Source organism: Leguminivora glycinivorella, chromosome 21 (assembly GCF_023078275.1).
Source record: "Leguminivora glycinivorella isolate SPB_JAAS2020 chromosome 21, LegGlyc_1.1, whole genome shotgun sequence".
In the NCBI taxonomy this organism is placed as follows: domain Eukaryota; kingdom Metazoa; phylum Arthropoda; class Insecta; order Lepidoptera; family Tortricidae; genus Leguminivora; species Leguminivora glycinivorella.
The window spans coordinates 4,665,613-4,685,605 of record NC_062991.1 but is presented as its reverse complement, the minus strand read 5'-3'; the positions used below and the strand labels follow the sequence as shown (position 1 = coordinate 4,685,605).

General features: G+C 41.2%; 1 protein-coding gene across 2 annotated transcripts; it reads left to right on the top strand.

Annotated features, from left to right (window-relative positions):
• Nucleotides 1–1,891: 1,891 nt before the first annotated feature.
• On the top strand, nucleotides 1,892–4,176 carry LOC125237533. 2 transcript variants are annotated; one of them, XM_048144656.1, is made up of 3 exons: nucleotides 1,892–2,244; nucleotides 2,618–2,824; nucleotides 3,653–4,176. In XM_048144656.1, exons 1-3 carry the CDS (start codon nucleotides 2,146–2,148, stop codon nucleotides 3,680–3,682), a joined length of 336 nt encoding a protein of 111 aa, XP_048000613.1. In that variant the 5' UTR covers nucleotides 1,892–2,145; the 3' UTR covers nucleotides 3,683–4,176. The 2 variants fall into 2 exon arrangements, with proteins under 2 accessions (XP_048000613.1, XP_048000612.1); XM_048144655.1 differs by having other exon boundaries at nucleotides 2,618–4,176.
• The last annotated feature ends 15,817 nt before the right edge of the window (nucleotides 4,177–19,993 follow it).

Here is a 19,993-nt window from a genome sequence, read left to right as displayed (position 1 = left end):
ACGTAGATAACTTGCAAATAACTTTAGCAATCCAGTAGAAAAACCAATGCGGCTTAACTTTTCCAGCAATACATCATTATCTACGCGATCGAAAGCCTTTCTAAAATCAAGATACAGCACATCAACCTGTATACCTCTATCAAGGTGTTCCGAAATGCTATCGACTAAAATCAGAAGATTCGTGTTTACAGAGCGATTCGGCCTAAAACCGTGCTGCGCATCACACAGAAAAGGTCTAGTCTGTACTGACAGAGTTTTATGGAGTATGGACTCAAACAATTTGGCCAGCGTAGGAAGAACAGCTATTGGCCTGTAATTCTCCACCACAGTAAGATCACTCCCCTTAGGAATCGGCCTTACTCTAGAAACTTTCCACTGATGCGGGTAACACCCAGAACCAAGAGCCAAGTTGAAAATAAAATGCAAAGGAATCTTAAGACTCTCTGCACATCCCTTCAAAATATACGCCGGTACGTTATCGGGCCCAACTGAGGAGTTAGACTTCATCCGTTTAATGCCTGTTACCACCTCTTCCATTGATATGGACGTAATGTGAATGAGGTTAGCATCAGGAGTTTGATTTCCGCTCCATTGCTTGCTCGGGTCCAGATTGGGTATGTCAGGCAAGAAAACCTCTGAAAAATAGTCGGCAAAAGCCCTAGCAACCTTATTTCCAGTATATTTTTGGCCACCAGACTCTATACTAGAGACAAAACCACCCTTTGTCTTCAGACTGTCAAGATGTTGCCAAAACGCACGGGGATTTTCTCTTAGTCTACTCTGAATTCGGTCGAGGTAATCTTCATAAGCCGACGCTATACGTTTCTTCACTTTGGACCTCAAATTCGAGAACTCGTTGTAAACGTCTTTATTTTTAGTGGCTTTCCACTTTTTGTGAAGCTCGCCTTTCCGTTTAAGGTCACTGATCAAATCTGAAGTGTACCAAACGGGATAACGTCTACTTGGTTTCGCCGGTCGATTTCGTTTCGGTATACAGAGATCAAAAACCTCATACAATTTTTTGTACAATATATCGACCGCCTGTTCGACATTCACAGAGCTTAGAACTTCCTCCCAACAGGCTGCCGAGATTAACTCATATAGAAGCGCATAGTTACCTTTGGGAAAGTTCCAATCCTGCTGCTTGTCTACATTACCAGGTTCCAGGCGTTCGGTTGGAGCTCGACCTGTGATACCATCCATTGGAACCGATATCTCCAGAGGAGGATGGTATGCGTCTGGCCTTGGGACCAGGCCTCCATCCAGCATCTCTAGTACCACACAAGTAGGAATGCGCTCCGACATCAGCACAACATCTAGTTTACCCCCATGAGCATTCCTCACCTCATTCGTCTCTTTCAAGCCACATACAGTTAAAAAATAACAGTAATAAGTTAGAACATTTTGAGACGTATAATCTGGATTCAAATTTAGGTCACCCACGATAAACACCGCACACTTTAGCGTTTCGATCACCGACTCTACTTTTTGAAACCACGCGAAGTAAGTATCGTCAGTTGCACTGGGAGGAATGTACACAACACAGATATAGCATCGTATTTGGTCAACGACGAACGATGCCCACAAGTCCTCACCACTTGGCGTTTCCAACTCTTGACACCGACACAGTTCAATCCCGGGCCTCGCCGCGAGGAGCACGCCACCGCCGCGCGCGCCCGTGGCGCGGTCCCGGCGCAGCAAGCTCCACCCGTCGCATGTAAGCTCAGCATCATTTACTGCATCGGTGAGAAAGTGTGGCGATGCCACCTATATGTATATACTTATAAATACGTATTATTTACTTATATACATAAATATCACATACAAATTACATATATACTTATATAGTACACGATACCTAATAAATACATCACATAAACATAATTACATAATTAAATATAACACTAAATTCATAATAGACACATACATAATAATTTACACATATACATACATACATACGCATTAATGTGGATAGATAAAATACATACTTAATCCTATAAATAACATAAACATCAATACCTACCAAATACCTACTCGTTCGAGTGCCCGGCCGGCCCGCCGGCACCGGCCGTGTCGGCTGCAGTCAGCTATCACCGCGCGCCGCTTCAACCGGTCCTGGATAGTCGCGGCCTTGGACGCCGCCCGATGCGCCGGCGCTCCCCGCCGCGCAGTGCAGATCTCGATCCCACGCTGAACGCACGTCGCTTGGCGCTCCGCCCGTCTTCGTATCTATCGCATCCCCCGGTGAGTTCGCTCGCATTTTTAAGTGTTTACCACGTCGGGTGCCTTCCATCACTTCACTGGTGACCCCTTGTTTGAATATTGATCGCAACCTGTCTGAGAAACAGATATGGGTGATGGCAAAGGCGGTCCAAGCGGGGAGAGTGCAAACGCAGTACCACAAGCGAATGTGCAAGTCATGCAACCGGCCGCGCAGCCGTCTCTGGAATTTTCCACTGACCCGTTATCCACTGGCGCCGACACATTCCGCGTCGGAGTACGATTACCGCCATTTTATCGTCAAGATCCGGCGGTTTGGTTTGCGCAAGTAGAAGGCCACTTTATCTTATCTAAAATAACATCCGATGCTACCAAATATTATTATATACTGTCACAGCTAGATCACGAGTACGCCGCTGAGGTGAAGGACGTCATTGTCAACCCGCCGGCGGAGGGCAAATATGAAAAGCTGAAGGCAGAGCTGATCTCAAGGCTGTCGGCGTCCCGAGAAAAGGAACTGAAGAGGCTGTTGGTGCATGAGGAGTTAGGTGATCGCAAGCCATCCCAATTCTTGCGTCATCTTCAGCATCTAGCAGGCCCGCAGGTACATGAGGAACTTTTAAGGTCTATTTGGATTAATCGTTTACCAATGAACATCCAGGCAGCAATAGCGTCGCAGCCGACCCCACAGACGTTGGACACGTTGGCAAACACCGCGGATCGAGTATGGGACCTCGCACCCCCCAACCCCCAGGTAGCAAGTACGTCACAAACTTGTTCTGCGCCGGGGCCGCAAACCGCTTCAATGGACTACTTAGCTCAGCAGATAGCGGAATTAACCAAGGAAATCCATGAAATGCGCGCAGAAAGGAACACCAGATCGCGACCAAGAACCAGGGGTAAGGGATCGCAGAGGTATGGTCGCAGCCGTAGCCGTGGAACCAGTCAAGGTCGTTCGCAGTCCAGCTACCGTAGATGGCCTGTGTGTTGGTACCATTCCAAATTCCAGTCTCAAGCAACGAAGTGCTTGAAGCCTTGCGATTTTGTGTCGGGAAACGGTCAGGGCAATCTGTGATGGCGGCCAACAATTGCTCGAGGCCAGGTCGCCTGTTCGTTACAGACCGACGTACCAAAATGCAGTTTCTCGTGGATACAGGAAGCGATCTCTGTGTTTTTCCGCACTCGGCTCTTCGTGAACATCGACCCAAAAGCAAGTATGAACTGTTCGCCGCGAATGGATCTGTAATCAATACTTACGGATATGTACAGCTACACCTGGATTTAGGTCTTCGTCGTGAGTACGGCTGGCAATTTACTGTAGCCGACGTCACCAAGCCAATCATAGGCGTCGACTTTCTGTCTTACTACTATTTACTCGTCGACAGCCGTAACAAACGCCTAATTGATAATACGACCTCTCTGTCTGTGGCAGCCATGTCAGCTGAAAACACAAGCAACATAGCATCCATCAAGACGTCAATCGGAGAATCGAGGTATGATAGCATAGTACAAGAGTTCCCAGACATCACGCGGCCTCCAGGAGTTCATCGTGAGATCAAACACAGCACGGTTCACTACATAAAGACGACGGATGGTCCTCCAGTCCACTGCACACCTAGAAGGTTAGCACCTGACAAGCTTAAGATAGCCAAGCAGGAGTTTGAGTCCATGCTCAAATGTGGAACAGCCAGACCATCACTGAGCCCTTGGTCTTCGCCACTACATCTAGCGCCCAAGAAAGATAATGGCTGGAGACCATGCGGCGACTATAGGCAACTGAACGCGAGAACTGTTCCAGATCGCTACCCGATTCGTCACATCCATGACTTTTCTCACCAGCTCGCCGGATGTAAGGTCTTCTCGACAATAGACTTGGTTAAGGCCTACAACCAAATTCCAGTGCACGAGCAGGACATCCCTAAGACAGCGATTTCAACTCCGTTCGGGTTATATGAGTTCCCGTACATGACCTTCGGCCTCAGGAACGCAGGACAAACGTTCCAGCGCTTTGTCGACGAGGTCACGAGGGGCATGGACTTCGTTTACGCATATCTAGACGACTTTCTTATCTTTTCACCTGATGAAGCAACGCACGAAGACCACTTGCGACAGCTCTTCACAAAGTTGAGAGAATACGGTATGGTCATCAACCCATCGAAGTGTGTCTTCGGAGTTCCAGATGTCAAATTCTTGGGATACCACATCTCAGCCGACGGCACCAAGCCCCTGGAGACGAAGGTAGAAGCTATCCAATCATTCCCTACGCCCAAAACCGTAAAAGAACTGAGGAGGTTTCTAGGGATGATTAATTTTTATCGTCGGTTCATACCTCAAGCCGCCCAGCTTCAAGCTCCATTGCACGAGTTGCTCACTGGCCCAGTCAGAGGATCAGAGCCAATCAACCTGGCAGACCGTCAGACTAAAGCCTTCCTCGACTGCAAGGCCAGCCTCTGCCAGGCGGCAATGTTAGCGCACCCAGATCCTGAAGCCCATCTCGCGCTCGTCTGTGATGCTTCCGACACAGCTGTTGGTGGAGTACTGCAGCAATGGAAAGGTGATGCATGGCAACCACTAGCGTTCTACTCAAAGAAGCTCAGCTCGGCTCAACAGAAATACTCGCCCTATGACCGCGAACTGCTATCAATCTACAATTCTATCAGGTATTTTAGGCACATGCTGGAGGCGCGAGTATTTACTGTCTTCACAGACCACAAGCCGCTGTGCTTTGCGTTCGCAAACAACAAAGCAAATTGTTCTCCAAGGCAGTTCCGACACCTCGACTACATCTCTCAATTTACCACGGACATTAGACACATTTCCGGGAAGAATAACGTCGTGGCAGACACCTTGTCCAGAATCGAGGAGCTCCAGCAACCAGTAGATTTAACGATCCTCGCCAAGGCGCAAGAAACCGACCAGGAGCTTAAACAGATCTTGGAAGGAGACACCGGGTACAGCATCAGCCTGAAGAAGCTGACAATACCAGGTTCATCGACAGCGCTCTACTGTGACGACAGCACCACGACCATCAGACCCTATGTGACTCCAGAGTATAGACGGCAGGTATTCAACAGCCTACACTCACTCAGCCATCCGGGCACTAAGGCCTCCGCAAAATTAGTGGCCGAGCGATTCATATGGCCCGGTTTAAATAAAGATTGTCGTGAATGGGCTCGAGGTTGCTTAGCCTGTCAGAAGGCGAAGGTAACGAGGCACGTTCAAGCACCTTTGGGTACGTACCAGTTGCCAAAAGCTAGGTTTACCCACGTGCATATTGACCTGGTAGGGCCTCTGCCTCCTTCTCAAGGATACCGGTACTGCCTCACAGCCATAGACCGCTTTACGCGATGGCCTGAGGCGATACCAATCATGGATATAACTGCTGAAACGGTGGCGAAAGCACTACTCTCTACGTGGATCTCAAGATTTGGTTGCCCTATAGATATAGTGACCGATCGAGGGGCACAATTCGAATCGGCTCTGTTTAGTTACCTGGCGAAGGTCATCGGGTTCAAGCATCGACGCACAACTGCTTACCATCCAGCCTGCAACGGATTGATCGAGAGGTTCCACAGACAGCTGAAAGCGGCGATCATATGCCATGCGCATGACAGCTGGACAGAAGCCTTACCGTTGGTGCTCATGGGAGTAAGGAGCGCTTTTAAGGAAGAGCTGCAAACATCCTCTGCAGAATTGGTTTATGGTGAACCGCTCCGACTGCCTGGGGAATTTTTCCAGCCCAGCACTGACACCACAACTGACCTCACCGACTTCACAGCACGCCTGAAGAATATAACTACCAAACTTCAACCTGTGCCTACCTCAAGGCATGGTCAGAAGAAGACGTTCATATTCAAGGACTTGGCATCATCCACCCACGTCTTCTTGAGGGAAGACGCTGTGCGTGGAGCGCTGAAGCCAGCATACACAGGCCCACATGCAGTGCTGGAAAGAGGAGAAAAGATTTTTAAAATACGGGTCAACGGGAAGATCATCACCGTAACCATTGATCGCTTGAAACCAGCATACCTGTTAGACGAGTCGACACCTGGAAAAGAAAAAGAGCCTGAAAAAGAAAACACGCTGAAACCTGTGAGAAGAAAAAGAACAGTTAGTAAGAAAGAAATAGAAAAAGAACCACAGAAGGAAAACATAGTAAGAAATACTAGATCAGGCCGCCGTGTTACCTTCCCAGATTATTATCGCCCGTGAGACGGTCTCTGGGGGGGACTGATGTGGCGATGCCACCTATATGTATATACTTATAAATACGTATTATTTACTTATATACATAAATATCACATACAAATTACATATATACTTATATAGTACACGATACCTAATAAATACATCACATAAACATAATTACATAATTAAATATAACACTAAATTCATAATAGACACATACATAATAATTTACACATATACATACATACATACGCATTAATGTGGATAGATAAAATACATACTTAATCCTATAAATAACATAAACATCAATACCTACCAAATACCTACTCGTTCGAGTGCCCGGCCGGCCCGCCGGCACCGGCCGTGTCGGCTGCAGTCAGCTATCACCGCGCGCCGCTTCAACCGGTCCTGGATAGTCGCGGCCTTGGACGCCGCCCGATGCGCCGGCGCTCCCCGCCGCGCAGTGCAGATCTCGATCCCACGCTGAACGCACGTCGCTTGGCGCTCCGCCCGTCTTCGTATCTATCGCATCCCCCGGTGAGTTCGCTCGCATTTTTAAGTGTTTACCACGTCGGGTGCCTTCCATCACTTCAAAAGGACTCTGTCACAGCAACCACATCGCACTCTTGGGATAGAAGACATTTCCTAAAGTAGCTAAGTTTGGTGTTTAACCCTCTGACGTTTTGATAAATTATGTCTATCGTCGCTCGCATTTTCTGTTTAGCGGTCGGATATCCCTGTGTTCGTGCCGTCGCCAGTGTAGGACTTTCGAAAAAACCACGGCTTTACCCGAGCATTCTGTGGCCAAACTTCGGCGGATAGGCATTTTCCATACAATTCCGGTGGTACTCCAATTTTATATGACTTATAATCTCCTTTTGCCTTGAGCTCGTGCACCGTGCAAGTTTTTTCTGGGCACATAGATTTCAGGTATGCGCGAATATCATCTGCGCCTGATATCATGTTCCACAAGTGTATAAATTTTAAAAACTCTACTGCTTTCAGGGTCGTAACTGCAGGCCCTGCTGTGCATCGCACAGAGGAGAAACGTTTCCTAGTAGTATTAGCCTCCTTTCCTTTGACTATGTGGAAACTTTCGCCATCTGTAGGATTACTGTTTCCTCGATCTGTGGAGATAACAGGAATTCGATCTACACTGCTTTCTCTGGATACCGTGGGAGACCCTGCACTACCTGCCCTGTGTAGTAGAGACCTGTCACCTGCACCTTCTTCGCCGTGTTTTTCCGCTCCAGCCTTAGACTTGTGTGCTTTTCGTGTCCTGCGTCTACGTTTTGGTTTCAGTGCGGGAGAGACATTATCAGTGATATCTTGTTGTCCTGATTCCGTGCAGCGACTACAGGCTGGTGGAAACTCTAACTGCTCTAACCTCCTGTTAACCACGTCGAGCTTATCAGAGCAATCAGTAAGAGCTGTCTGGTATTTTGCCAGTGTGGAAAGGGCGGCACCTAATTGCGTCGACAACAAACTCATTTGGTCTCTGAGATGATTTATTTCTTGTATCATAGAGCTCGTCTCACCTGCTCGCTGTGTTAGTAGCGCCGATTCGTCGCTTTTGGCATCTGTTGATTGAGTCTGTGTCTTAGGTTTCTCGCTCTTGGTCCGGACTGAGATATTTTTGACAGTCAGAGGCGTACCTACCGGCGTCGTACAATTTGGTCCTGTCTTTTTGTAGGCAATACAGCACTCAGGGCACACCCACGAGTCCTTTTCCGCCAGTGTAAGCTGTTTATTTATGCAGGATACGTGATAAAGCTTACCGCACGTAGCCAACATACACTCAACATACTCCTGACCTATTTGAAGTTCGAACGGGCACCCATGGCAGATAAACTCAGCACTGTCGCCTCTCTTCACTGTCGCCATCGTGTAAGAGTCACTTTTACCGAGCAGCAAATACAGTTCAACTTAGCTCAATCGCGTAGCACTTCCCGTAGCTCTCGTAGCACTCCGTAGCAGTGGCTGGCGTAGTCGATGATCGAAGCTGCGATGACGTCAGTACGCACTTGTTCCAGTGATGTTTTTCGACGCCAAAGCAAAGTGATCCGTGGCCGAACGGCAATGATAGCGGTCTGTCAATCCGGCGGTGCGGGTTCGATCCCGAGGAACTCCCAGAAATTCGTTGTCTCTTTCTAGACACGCCCACTGGGCGGAGATAATCCGTAAGAACTCCGCAAGTGGGACAAGGAATTAAATAAACCAATCACAATTTAAATATTAAAATAAATTTGCGTGGATTCACTGTAAGAGAGACACGTCCGCTCCACGAGGCAGCGGGGGCCGTATTCATCACATAACACGTCCCTTCAAAATATTTAGTTAAAATCTTAAATATTTGACTGAAAAAAAAAAATCTCCTTTGGTGTGTACAAAACAATCAATGTTGTAAAATTTTTAACAAGAAGCATAATAATAGAATATAATATAATCGTTTTTAAAGTCCCACCCACACGGGTCGAACGCGTTACGCGATAAAATATTTTTTTACCATCGTTTCGGCCAGGTTGTCACGTCAATAAATGAAATATGAAATTAACGAAAAATCGTTTCGTGGTTTATTGTATTGTGAAATTATCACGACAAACGAAGACAATATTACAATAACAAATCTATTTTGACTGGATATAAACTACAATATTTTTTATAACAAGTTGGTATATTTTTACTGGAATAATTTTGTAATATTTCTGAACTGCAATATTTTATTTCGTTATTAAATAAATATTTAAGCTTCGATATATTCGAAATATTAACAACTTCCCTGAATTCGAACAGTTTTCCATGTTCTCAGAATTTTTGTTCTACTTGGTATAAAATTAATTAATTTTCGCTGAATAAAAGTTATGTTTCAAACCTGCTAAGTGGGCAACCCTGGCAAACTATCTCAACTATTTGTAAATCTGAAACTTGCAGCCCTGTTGAAAATATTTCTGCTGACACTAGAGTTACACATTCTTGCCTGGTTCGAACTTTTATACAGTGTGTAAAGCTAATGTGGGCGAATTTCTTAACGGTGATTACTGATTAGTATAAGGACATAAGAAATGTAATGAGATTTTTATAATTGAAATTTACATATAATCCATACAAAATATATTTAAATTATTTTAAGCGGGTTACTCACGCATAAAGCTCGGCCACACATGCGCGTTTTGAGAGTGTAGGCAGAGCGCAATGATCGGCTGGTGGCGTAGCGCCCAGCGGACGCTGGTGGGAACTAACGAGCGCGGGCTTCGAGCGCATTTAGCGCGCATTCCGCTCCGCTAACGCTACGCTATCAAAACGCTTTATGTGTGGCGGAGGCTTTATTTAGGGCTAAGTGACATAAACACACTCGCTTCAAACGCTTTTTAAAAGCTCATATCTATGTAATATCAATTCCTGTTATCGCAACCATGTACAGTACATTGCTCCTGAGAAAAGTTTCTAAAATTAATTATGGGGTGAAAATTAGTAACTTTAAAACACTTAAATAACAACACCAATGACCTCTAAGTCTGTTTTAATGTTTTGCCCGTATAAGGGTTACACACTGTATAATTCTAGACTTTGCTGACGACATGGATGAGATATAATTATTCAGTATTAACAGTAACGTTCAGACCAACTCGTGAATCTCGTGATATCCTATCTTTCTCGTATGTAAAGCTAATTTTTGACGTAAATTAAAGTCCGAATCGGGTAGATAGATCACCGATCCAATTCTCTAAGAGCTTTTGATATAAATTTGATCGAAATTTGCTGACAAACTATGTAATTTGATGAAACGTAATTAAATTATTGAAACACTCGTGCTTATAATATTTGAGGCGAAATTGAAGATTTTAGTTCTTAGAATTGTTTGATGTTGAATTTGATAGCCTATCAATTTATTAGTCTTGACGAGTTTGTGTATCGATGATGAAATTAAATTATTGAGAACTTTTGACTCTTTTGAGCGAGAAATGACGAAAAAACAATATGGTCACAGTAGGCGAAAGAACGACCAACCTCCGTGCTCCGAGCTGGCAGCCTGCACGGGAAGCATGGTCGCGCGATAGACGATAAAATAGCAGGCCGTCCCTATCGCACTTTTACTAATACTTTTACTAATAGTGCGATAGGGACGGCCTGCTATTTTATCGTCTATCGCGCGACCATGCTCCCGTGCTGGTCGGTAGGTACGGATGCCGCTGCCAGCGCGCGTCTTTTGTTTTTGTACATATTTTTTTAATTCAGTCTCGAACTGCCACTGAGGCACAAATCGTCACTACTTTTAAAAAATCTCGTATCTCACGCTGTTCCTGAAAGTTAAAACGCAGTAAGTCTATATGCATTACACACAGTCATACTTACTACAATTTTCTTTTCATTGACAGACGAAGATACAAGTTTTTTTAAAGTAGTGACGAAATGTTTCTTTTGCACATACTTTTGTAAATATATGTGTAAATATACTCAGTGAAACAAGTCTGTCAGTAAATAAGAACAAAGAAAACTATAGGTATCCTTTTCTCTAGCACCCTAAAGAAAAGGAGGCATACCTATAGTTTTCTTTGTTCTTATTTACTGACAGACTTGTTTGACCGAGTATAGCTAGCCTTTTTAGGGTTCCGTAGTCAACTAGGAACCCTTATAGTTTCGCCATGTCTGTCTGTCCGTCTGTCCGTCCGTCCGTCCGTCCGTCCGTCCGTCCGTCCGTCCGTCCGTCCGTCCGCGGATAATCTCAGTAACCGTTAGCACTAGAAAGCTGAAATTTGGTACCAATATGTACATCAATCACGCCAACAAAGTGCAAAAATAAAAAATGGAAAAAAATGTTTTATTAGGGTACCCCCCCTACATGTAAAGTGGGGGCTGATATTTTTTTTAATTCCAACCCCAACATGTGATATATTGTTGGATAGGTAACTAACTTTTAAACTTTCTAACTTTTGAACCATATGTTTAAAAGTGGAAAATGTCTGCCTTGGGTGAGACTTGAACTCACGGCCTCTGGAAAAATCATCTGCCAAAAGTAGAACTTATAACCTAATACTTTCTATCGATTGAAAATTGTTTTGCTAATGTTAAAACATATGTTTAAAATATATGAAAAAAATCACAAAAGTAGAACTTTATAAATACTTTCTAGGAAAATTGTTTTGAACTTGATAGGTTCAGTAGTTTTTGAGAAAAATACGGAAAACTACGGAACCCTACACTGAGCGTGGCCCGACACGCTCTTGGCCGGTTTTTTTGTATTTATATTTTTATCTTTTTCTGTGGGTGTTATATACATAATTGTAATATACTGTATAGCTGAAGTTTTTACGTGTTTCATCCACCATCAGCGACCCCACAGCTTACAGTCACAAAACACATAATAGTTATTTATGTGACTGGATAGTGCCTTATTATGTATAGTTGCAATCATAACTTTAGCTACATCTATATTGTAATTATACTACATCTATACTATATGTACATATATATATTATAGTAGGTCATCCTTGTAGGCAAAACGTTCCATCCCGTTTCTACCGTAGGTACCGGTTGGGTGTGTTTCCCTAAGTGACCGGCCACATCAGAGCGTCGCGTGTCTCGGGGCGCGCAACGGACGTCCGCGCCACGCCACCTGAGTGTAATTCAAAAAGCGTCTCCTCAGTACATTTTGTATAGGAAGGACGTAAAACGCGCCCCAGGTGGCGTGGCGGCGGCGTGGCGCGCGCCGCGCCGCTTGGCGGCGACGCTCGCGACGCTCTGATGTGGCCGGTACCTAAGAAAGACATTATTTTCAACATATACAATATATATATAACTAGCATTTGCCCGCGGCTTCGCTCGCGTTAGAAAGAGACAAAAAGTAGCATATGTCACCTTCCAACGCTTCAACTATCTCCAATTGAAAAATCACATCAAACCGACGCTTCGTTTTGCCGTGAAAGGCGGACAAACAAACAGACACACACTTTTACATTTATAATATTAGTATGGATAAAGACACCAAAAACTCATTGTTTCCCATCATGAAAACCTCAAAGTACAATTAAAAAGATAGTAAAACTGTCTTATGTAGGGCACTCTTTACGCTTAAATGCAATTTTCGACCTCCACAATATATTTTAAGATCGTTTCTCCTCTGTAAGTGCAGTTACAAGTTTCAATTGTTAAAAATGATAATTTTACGATCCAAGATGGCGTCCATTAATATTCATTTAAAGAACATTGAACCACAATTGATCTTTGCCTTTGGATAGTTAAGATTATTGGATTTAAGTAGTTTGAGACGGATCCTGTGATTGCTGATCTGATACAAAAGTTTTGAATATTTTTACATGGAAAACCATTTATCAAGGTACCTAAAGTACATGAGGGTGAATCAACTTTTTCTTGCCTGTTATTGCCATGGTTACGGTGCCCTGAGTCACGCTAGTTTTATGCAAAATTATGCTACTTAAACTATGCAAACATGCATTTTTCTGATGTTAACAAGCCCTTTCCTTAATTTGCCACCTACAAACATGGACTACATGCATGCTTGCATAATTTCGGTAGCATAATTTTGCATAAAACCAGTATGACTCAGGAAACCGTAACCATGGCAATAACAGGCAAGAAAAAGTGAACCCGTGAACAAAATAAATGTACGTACGTAAGTATCGAAACAAAGACTAGCCATAAAATTTTATTTCTGGCTTAAAAAATCATTATACCAAGCACACTGGTGACACTTTAATTAATAAATGTGTTATAATTATTCTTATTCTTAGACAGCGTCCCCAATTGAGCATTTCTGAAATTTTGTGATTTCAGTGTGATATTTTTGAAAAAAAAAATAATATTTCCACTCAGAATTACTAGCTTTTTCAATCCTAGTAGTAAAAAAAATTGTCCCATACGATTTTTTCTTATTTTGTTACCATTTTCCGTACATGTTGTATGCGGTAACAAAAGAGGAAAGTAACAAAAATGTATGGAAATGCTGGGACACTTTTTGTCTCCCAGTGAGATTGAAAGTACTCGTAATTCTGAGTACAATTGACCTAAAATTCCCTAAAACAATCAAAATTTTTTTATTGGCAAAAAAAAAGAAATGCTCAATTAGGCGTCGCGTGTCGCCACGCCGCCTGGGGCGCGTCTTACGTCCTTCCTAAACAAAATGTACTGAGGAGACGTTTTTTGAATTACATTCAGGCGGCGCGGCGTGGCGCGGACGTCCGTTGCGCGCTGCAAGACATGCGTCTTATGAGTGTGGATAGTCCCTTATAGGTCAGTTTGCCCCCCTTTTTCTCCAACGTGAAGAATTAGGACGGCATATTGCCTATGGGCTATGATTATATTTCTATGATAGTGTACGAATAATATCTGCCTAAAACGTACAAAAATATAATTCATGAGATTGTTATCGTTGTTAATAGTTAGGTAAATAGTATTTAATATCGCCATCACCTTAACCTATGTACGGTTAAGGACTAATCCGCTATTTTTAAGGTCAAAATAATCATGACCAAACTAGACATGTGTGTGTGTGTGTTGTAGACGTGTGTAATGGTAGTATAGTCACGACGTCGTGTCTCACTGACTTGTCAAGGATAGAAATGTCATGTGTGATTTATATTTGACCTGTTGCTTAATCGTGTCAAAAATGTTTTTATATGTGATTTATTTTGCTTAAAGTATATTTGGATATGCTTTGACCGATATGGGCAGACTGCAAATTGACAGAAATGTATGTGGAAAGCGTGCAGTCGTGCGGTCCCATATTGCAGTCGGATTGCAGTTCGTATGTCTAATATGTACGTAGTCTTAACTGCTTTTCATACTCTGACGCTTGGGAAACCTGGGAAAAGAATATGTCACTTTTCGTTCATATTTGATTAAGTAGGTAGTCGAAGATGAAACCATATTTACTCTAATATAAAAGTATCTCTAAATATATTTTTAGGTTAACATTTGAACATGTTATTCAAAGAAACCCCAGCATTTTATAATAACTTCTAAGAGACCTGTCACCTGCAAAAAGCCCCGACTCTAAGCAAAAGGCGGTAACTTATAATATCATTTTTTTCTGTATCAAAGTAGATTGCGAGTTAAACTCGGTTTTCTTCGGATTTCGCTCTTCAATGCGGAAAGAGCGTCAGCAGAAAAGTTTTATAAGGAAAAACTGTCTAGCAATTTGTTTTATATTCAAATAAAGTGGGTTGGAATTAGTCCTGTTGCATCAATGGATAATGCTATTTTATCTTCTGAAAAGTAACAAACAAATATGTGTGTTTATGTCATGTCCAAAGGCCAGGTCAGAAGTACTCGAAACCGACGAGCGTGTATGAGAAACGTTATGAAAGTGTGTGAAGCGAAAGTGATTTGTCAGGATCGTAGTAAATGGAAATCCGTGATCTCTGCCTACCCCTCTGGGAAACAGGCGTGATTGTATGTATGTATGTATGTCATGTGACATGTCCGGTTTTCAACTGTATTCAAGCTAATATTGTCTTCGGTATTGTATTGTTTTATTTTATGTAGCTTTATTTGACATTCTTATGCACAGAACTATATTTAGATAGAAGAAACAAGTTCATCTATTTGTATAGGGGCCGAGCGTGTCAAATTTTGTACTGAAGTTGTTTCTTGCCTGTAATTTTAATTAAGTCTCAGGCTCTTGATTGTTCATAATTTTTGTGGTGTTGCAATTGAATATCACGTAACGAGGCATTTTTTATGTTTTTATTGACTTCAACTTACAAAAATTGACGCCCGAAAGCTGCAAGCTGCGATTAAAGACGGACAACTCAGTGGATTTCACTGAGTTTATTTGACACGCTAAGTAGATACGTTTGCTTGATCTATGGTATATATGACATCTGTGTTCTTATGCGTATTTAAATCGTCAATTTTCCTTTCAAACTGTCATCATAATATAAGTAGACATTCATTCTCATACACAATACAAAAGTATCAAACACTTTCTATTTTCCTATAGTTATGTACTTTGAGCTTCAAAAGTGCATGGCGAATTTATCAATGAATTCATTCATAATTTCTCCATGCAATTTTACAGCTCACTGTACCTTATGTCTAGTGGAAAACGACATATGCAAGAAATAGATTCTTAGCTAGAGCTTGTAGTACTTATAATGAGAAATTTTCTGATATTGATATTTTCCATTTATCGTTACCACAGTTTGTTTCTGCAATAAAACGTAAAGTTAAAAATTAAAATTATGTCTTTAGTAAGTACTTATTTCCTAAAGTTAACAATATAATTTTCTATAATTTTGTTGTAGATACTTGAGTTTTGCATGTGCTAAATTTAAATTGTTACAATGTCAACTTCTGAGCAACATAGCTGTTATTATTCATAAGTGGAAACTGTGTGGCTTGTGAATGTGTAATCTGATTTTACTAGATGTATTGTTTTGCCTGTTTGTTTCCCAAAGGTTTAAATAAATAAATAAATAAGACATAAGGTACAGTCAGCTGCAAAATCGCATGCAATTGCTGACTTACGGTCATGTCAGTCAGTCAGTATGTACAGAACTCAATTTTAAGTTAAGAGGATACGGTAGCGAAAATGCTAAAATGGAAAGGAGCCCCCCTTTCAACTTGGGAATTTTAGTTAAATATATTGTACAAGTGTTATTAACTAGATTTATCGAATAAAAAATGTCCATTAAGAACAACTCAGTCAAAAGATATTTCCAAAAAATCTTTAAAATCGTGCCGCTCTCGACTCTTTCCTCCTTCAAAACTTAATAAATCGGAACGAAATTTGAGAATCTGAATAACAATGAAATGATCTATGTCGGACCGTTTAGCTTTTTTGGTTAATTGTTACCAATCTTGAGTATTACACCTTTTTTTGCGCCACAATGAAAAAGGCCGTTTTTTGGAAATTTTTGATTGGCTCTAGAGTCTTTAAAAAGCAGAATATCAAAAAAATCAAAACGGTCCGACACAGATAAAAATAATAACAATCTGTGTTGAAAAAAACATTGCTCTATCTTCAAAAACCAGGGAGGAAATAGTCGAGAGCGTTTGTATGGAGAATTGACCCCTACCGTATCGTCTTAATATTAATACTAACCTAAACAGTTTACCAAGTGATATACTTTTCTTGAAAATGCTGTTGAAATTGATAGCACCAATTTTTAGAATACACATGAGATAATATTGTCAAATTCTAGTTCATAATTTTTAACATACTCCTTGAAAAGTTTTTACTGAATTCAAAGTTGGTAATAGTAAATAAATAAATATTAGGCGTGAAGTACACAGAAGGGATGCACGTCATAAGACGCGGAACGGACGCCCGCGCCGCGTCTCACGACTTACGTCGCCTGTGAGGGTTGCCGCTTAAGTACTAATACTGATATATTATCTTGCACTAATTGACCCTACGTTAAACCAAAAAAACCGGCCAAGTGCGAGTCGGGCTCGCGCACAAAGGGTTCCGTAGCAGCAAATATAATAAACCAATAACTTAACCAAAATTACAGTTAAATCAACCTATCTCAAAAACTATAAGAGATACTTTGATCAAACCAAAAATCGTTGAAAGAGTTAATTAGCATGCATCACCTCTATTTTTTTTAGAATTTTATACCCCGTAGTTATAAAAATAGAGGGGGGGGGGACATACTTTTTACGACTTTGAGAGCTGATATCTCAAAAACCGTTCACTTTAAGAAAAATGTTTTTTAGAAAACTTTATATCATTTTAAAAGACCTTTCCATTGATACCCCACACGGGTATGTACATCGAAAAAAAAATTTTCATCCCTCAGTTACATGTATGGGGGGCCCCACCCCCAATTCTTTTTTTTACTATTTAGTGTCATAATTTTGTAGCGGTTCATACAACACATATTCCCATCAAATTTCATCACTGTAGTACTTATAGTTTCCGAGTAAATCGGCTGTGACAGACGGACAGACGGACAGACGGACAGACGGACAGACGGACATGACGAAACTATAAGGGTTCCGTTTTTGCCATTTTGGCTACGGAACCCTAAAAAGCTTGTTTATTTTTATAATTGTATGTATATCATTATTTTGTAATACATAAAGTTTATCATAAAAATCTTGTGGGTTTTTACTCAAACGTCAAATTTTGAGTTAGTTTTCCGTAAAAATAGGATAATAATTAATTTAAATAAACTTACTACTAGTACCTATTGCCGCAAACATTCTCATTTCCTTGCAGACGCTACCCTAATCCACCTCAGTCATTCGTCTCTCGCAATCATTTGTTAGGATATGAGCACTGACGCCATATGACGTCACGCTGACTTGACAGATGGAATTTTGGAATCCGCGGGTTATGCGGTTTTGCCGCGGGGTGGGTGATTAAGATATAAATAGCGCAGATGGTGTAATCAAAGATTGTTATGAATTGTTTGGTTCAGCAGGAAATGTATTGGAAATTTGTTCTTGCAGTTGTGGCTCAATTTTGATAAAATAATCATTTGAAAAATATAACGTTTTACCAATGTCACGAAATGATTAATGAAGTAATGTAATGTCATAGTCATGGGATTCGCAATGATCAAAATCAATAATCAATTATTTCTTAGTAATTGACGATATGTTTGACTGGTAGAGAATGCCTTGAGGCATTAAGTCCGCCATTTGTAGGTACTTTTTTCAATTGTACAATAAAGTTTAAATAAATAATAATTGACATGGCATAAATCTATACCCACCTTATCTACCATATTTCTAAATAATATTTAATAATATTTATTTGCTTACCTATGTCACTGTTTCCTGTGACCTGAATGGTTTTAAATGTGAGTACGTTTTCGTTAATTAAATGAAAATAAAAATGAAAAATTAAAATGAAAAACTTGTTACAATGGCATGAACAATGGTTAACTACGCCTCAGATGAATAATTTAGCAGTTTATCTTTGAAACTGGCTTTTTTCAAAACATTACATCGCCGGACGAATTAAATAAACAATACAATTTTGCAAAAGTATTAATTAAAAATTGTTTTTGCTTAGCACACAGTCACTGTATGACTGATGAACTTTTTTTGTATTTCGCGGGTTATGTGGTTTCGCCCTGGGGTTTAGATTAAGATGTAATAAATTGCGCGCAGCTGTTGCCAGTAATCAATGGTTATGTTCGAATCGGTTGGGGTTTGTATCCCGTTCAAATTATATGTTATGTCAGTTTGGTGATTGTAATTTTGTACTTGTTGAGACTAGATGGCGCTGTTGGAGCTTTAAAGTAATGATAAGACATTAATTTAAAATTGTGTGTCAAAAAATTACGTGTTAAGCAAAAATATTGCTTTTGACATTGATAATTATATTGTATCCTTACATATCTGGGGAAAAATATTTTTAGGGATTTTAAAAGATACAAACCTCTATTTTAGTTTTTAAATAACAGATTTATTAATTTATGACTTAAAATTCTCCATTACCTATAATCTACATGCTATATTTTCAGAGACAATTAAATTACTCGTTACTATAATCAATATCTTCTTTTTCAGGTACGTAATTAAATCAACATTTAATAAGTTCAACATCTTCAAAGTAAGTACCTACCCCTATGAAGGAAAATAAACTCACAAATCCTTTTCATAAGAAATCTCACAAAATCTATCAAAACTTTCCAAGCGTAAAAGCTTATGTTTTTGACAGCCCTGTTTCTGATAGCCCTAAGTTGGCAGCCCTGGTTATTGTTTTGAATACAAAATAGGGGTAATTATGAACCTGGGGGAAGGTAAACTTAATGGTCTTCAAATGCAGATGCGCAAAAGAATGGAGACGCTTTCAAAGTAATTTCAAGTCTGTCTTGTATTTAAGATTTACATATTCCTTTAATGTAATAATAAGTATGTACAATTCACGTCATATCGAATGAAGCATGTTTCGAGTGGCAAGGCAAAACAATACACCTTCGTCTTCATCAGCAGTTTCATGTGCTTACAAGTTTTTATAGAATCTACACTAACAAAAACTTGTTATAAGTGACCGGCCACATCTAAGAGACGCATGTCCTGAGGTGCGGAACGGACGTTCGCGCCACGCCGCCTGAATGTAATTCAAATGTACTGAGGAGACGTTTTTTGAATTACATTCAGGCGGCGTGGCGGAGACGTCCGTTGCGCGCCCCGAGACACGCGACGCTTAAGTGGGAACGCTGCCTAATGATGTTGATACGCAATAATGTGTTATCCCACATGCATTTTGCAACAAGATGTCAATTGAAAAAATTTACGACTAAAGTTGACATTTTGTTGCAAAATTCATGTGGGATGACACGTCATGTGGGATGTCACGCCCCCTAGTGAGTTACCATCGTAACACCTATCTAAGAACATGCACCAATCAATCACAAACCTATTACTGAAAACCGCATTAAAATCGGTTTAGTAAGTTTAGGAGATAATCGGTAACATTCCTTTGCACAAACACACAAATTCACAATCTCTCACCCTAAACGCATATACCTACCTTTTCCGTGCCGTCGTGGGTAAAAATGAGAACGACCGGTCTGGCGCAGTCGGTAGTGACCCTGCCTGCTCAGCCGATAGTCCTGGGTTCGGATCCCGATATGGGCATTTGTTTATTTAAAATAAAATCATA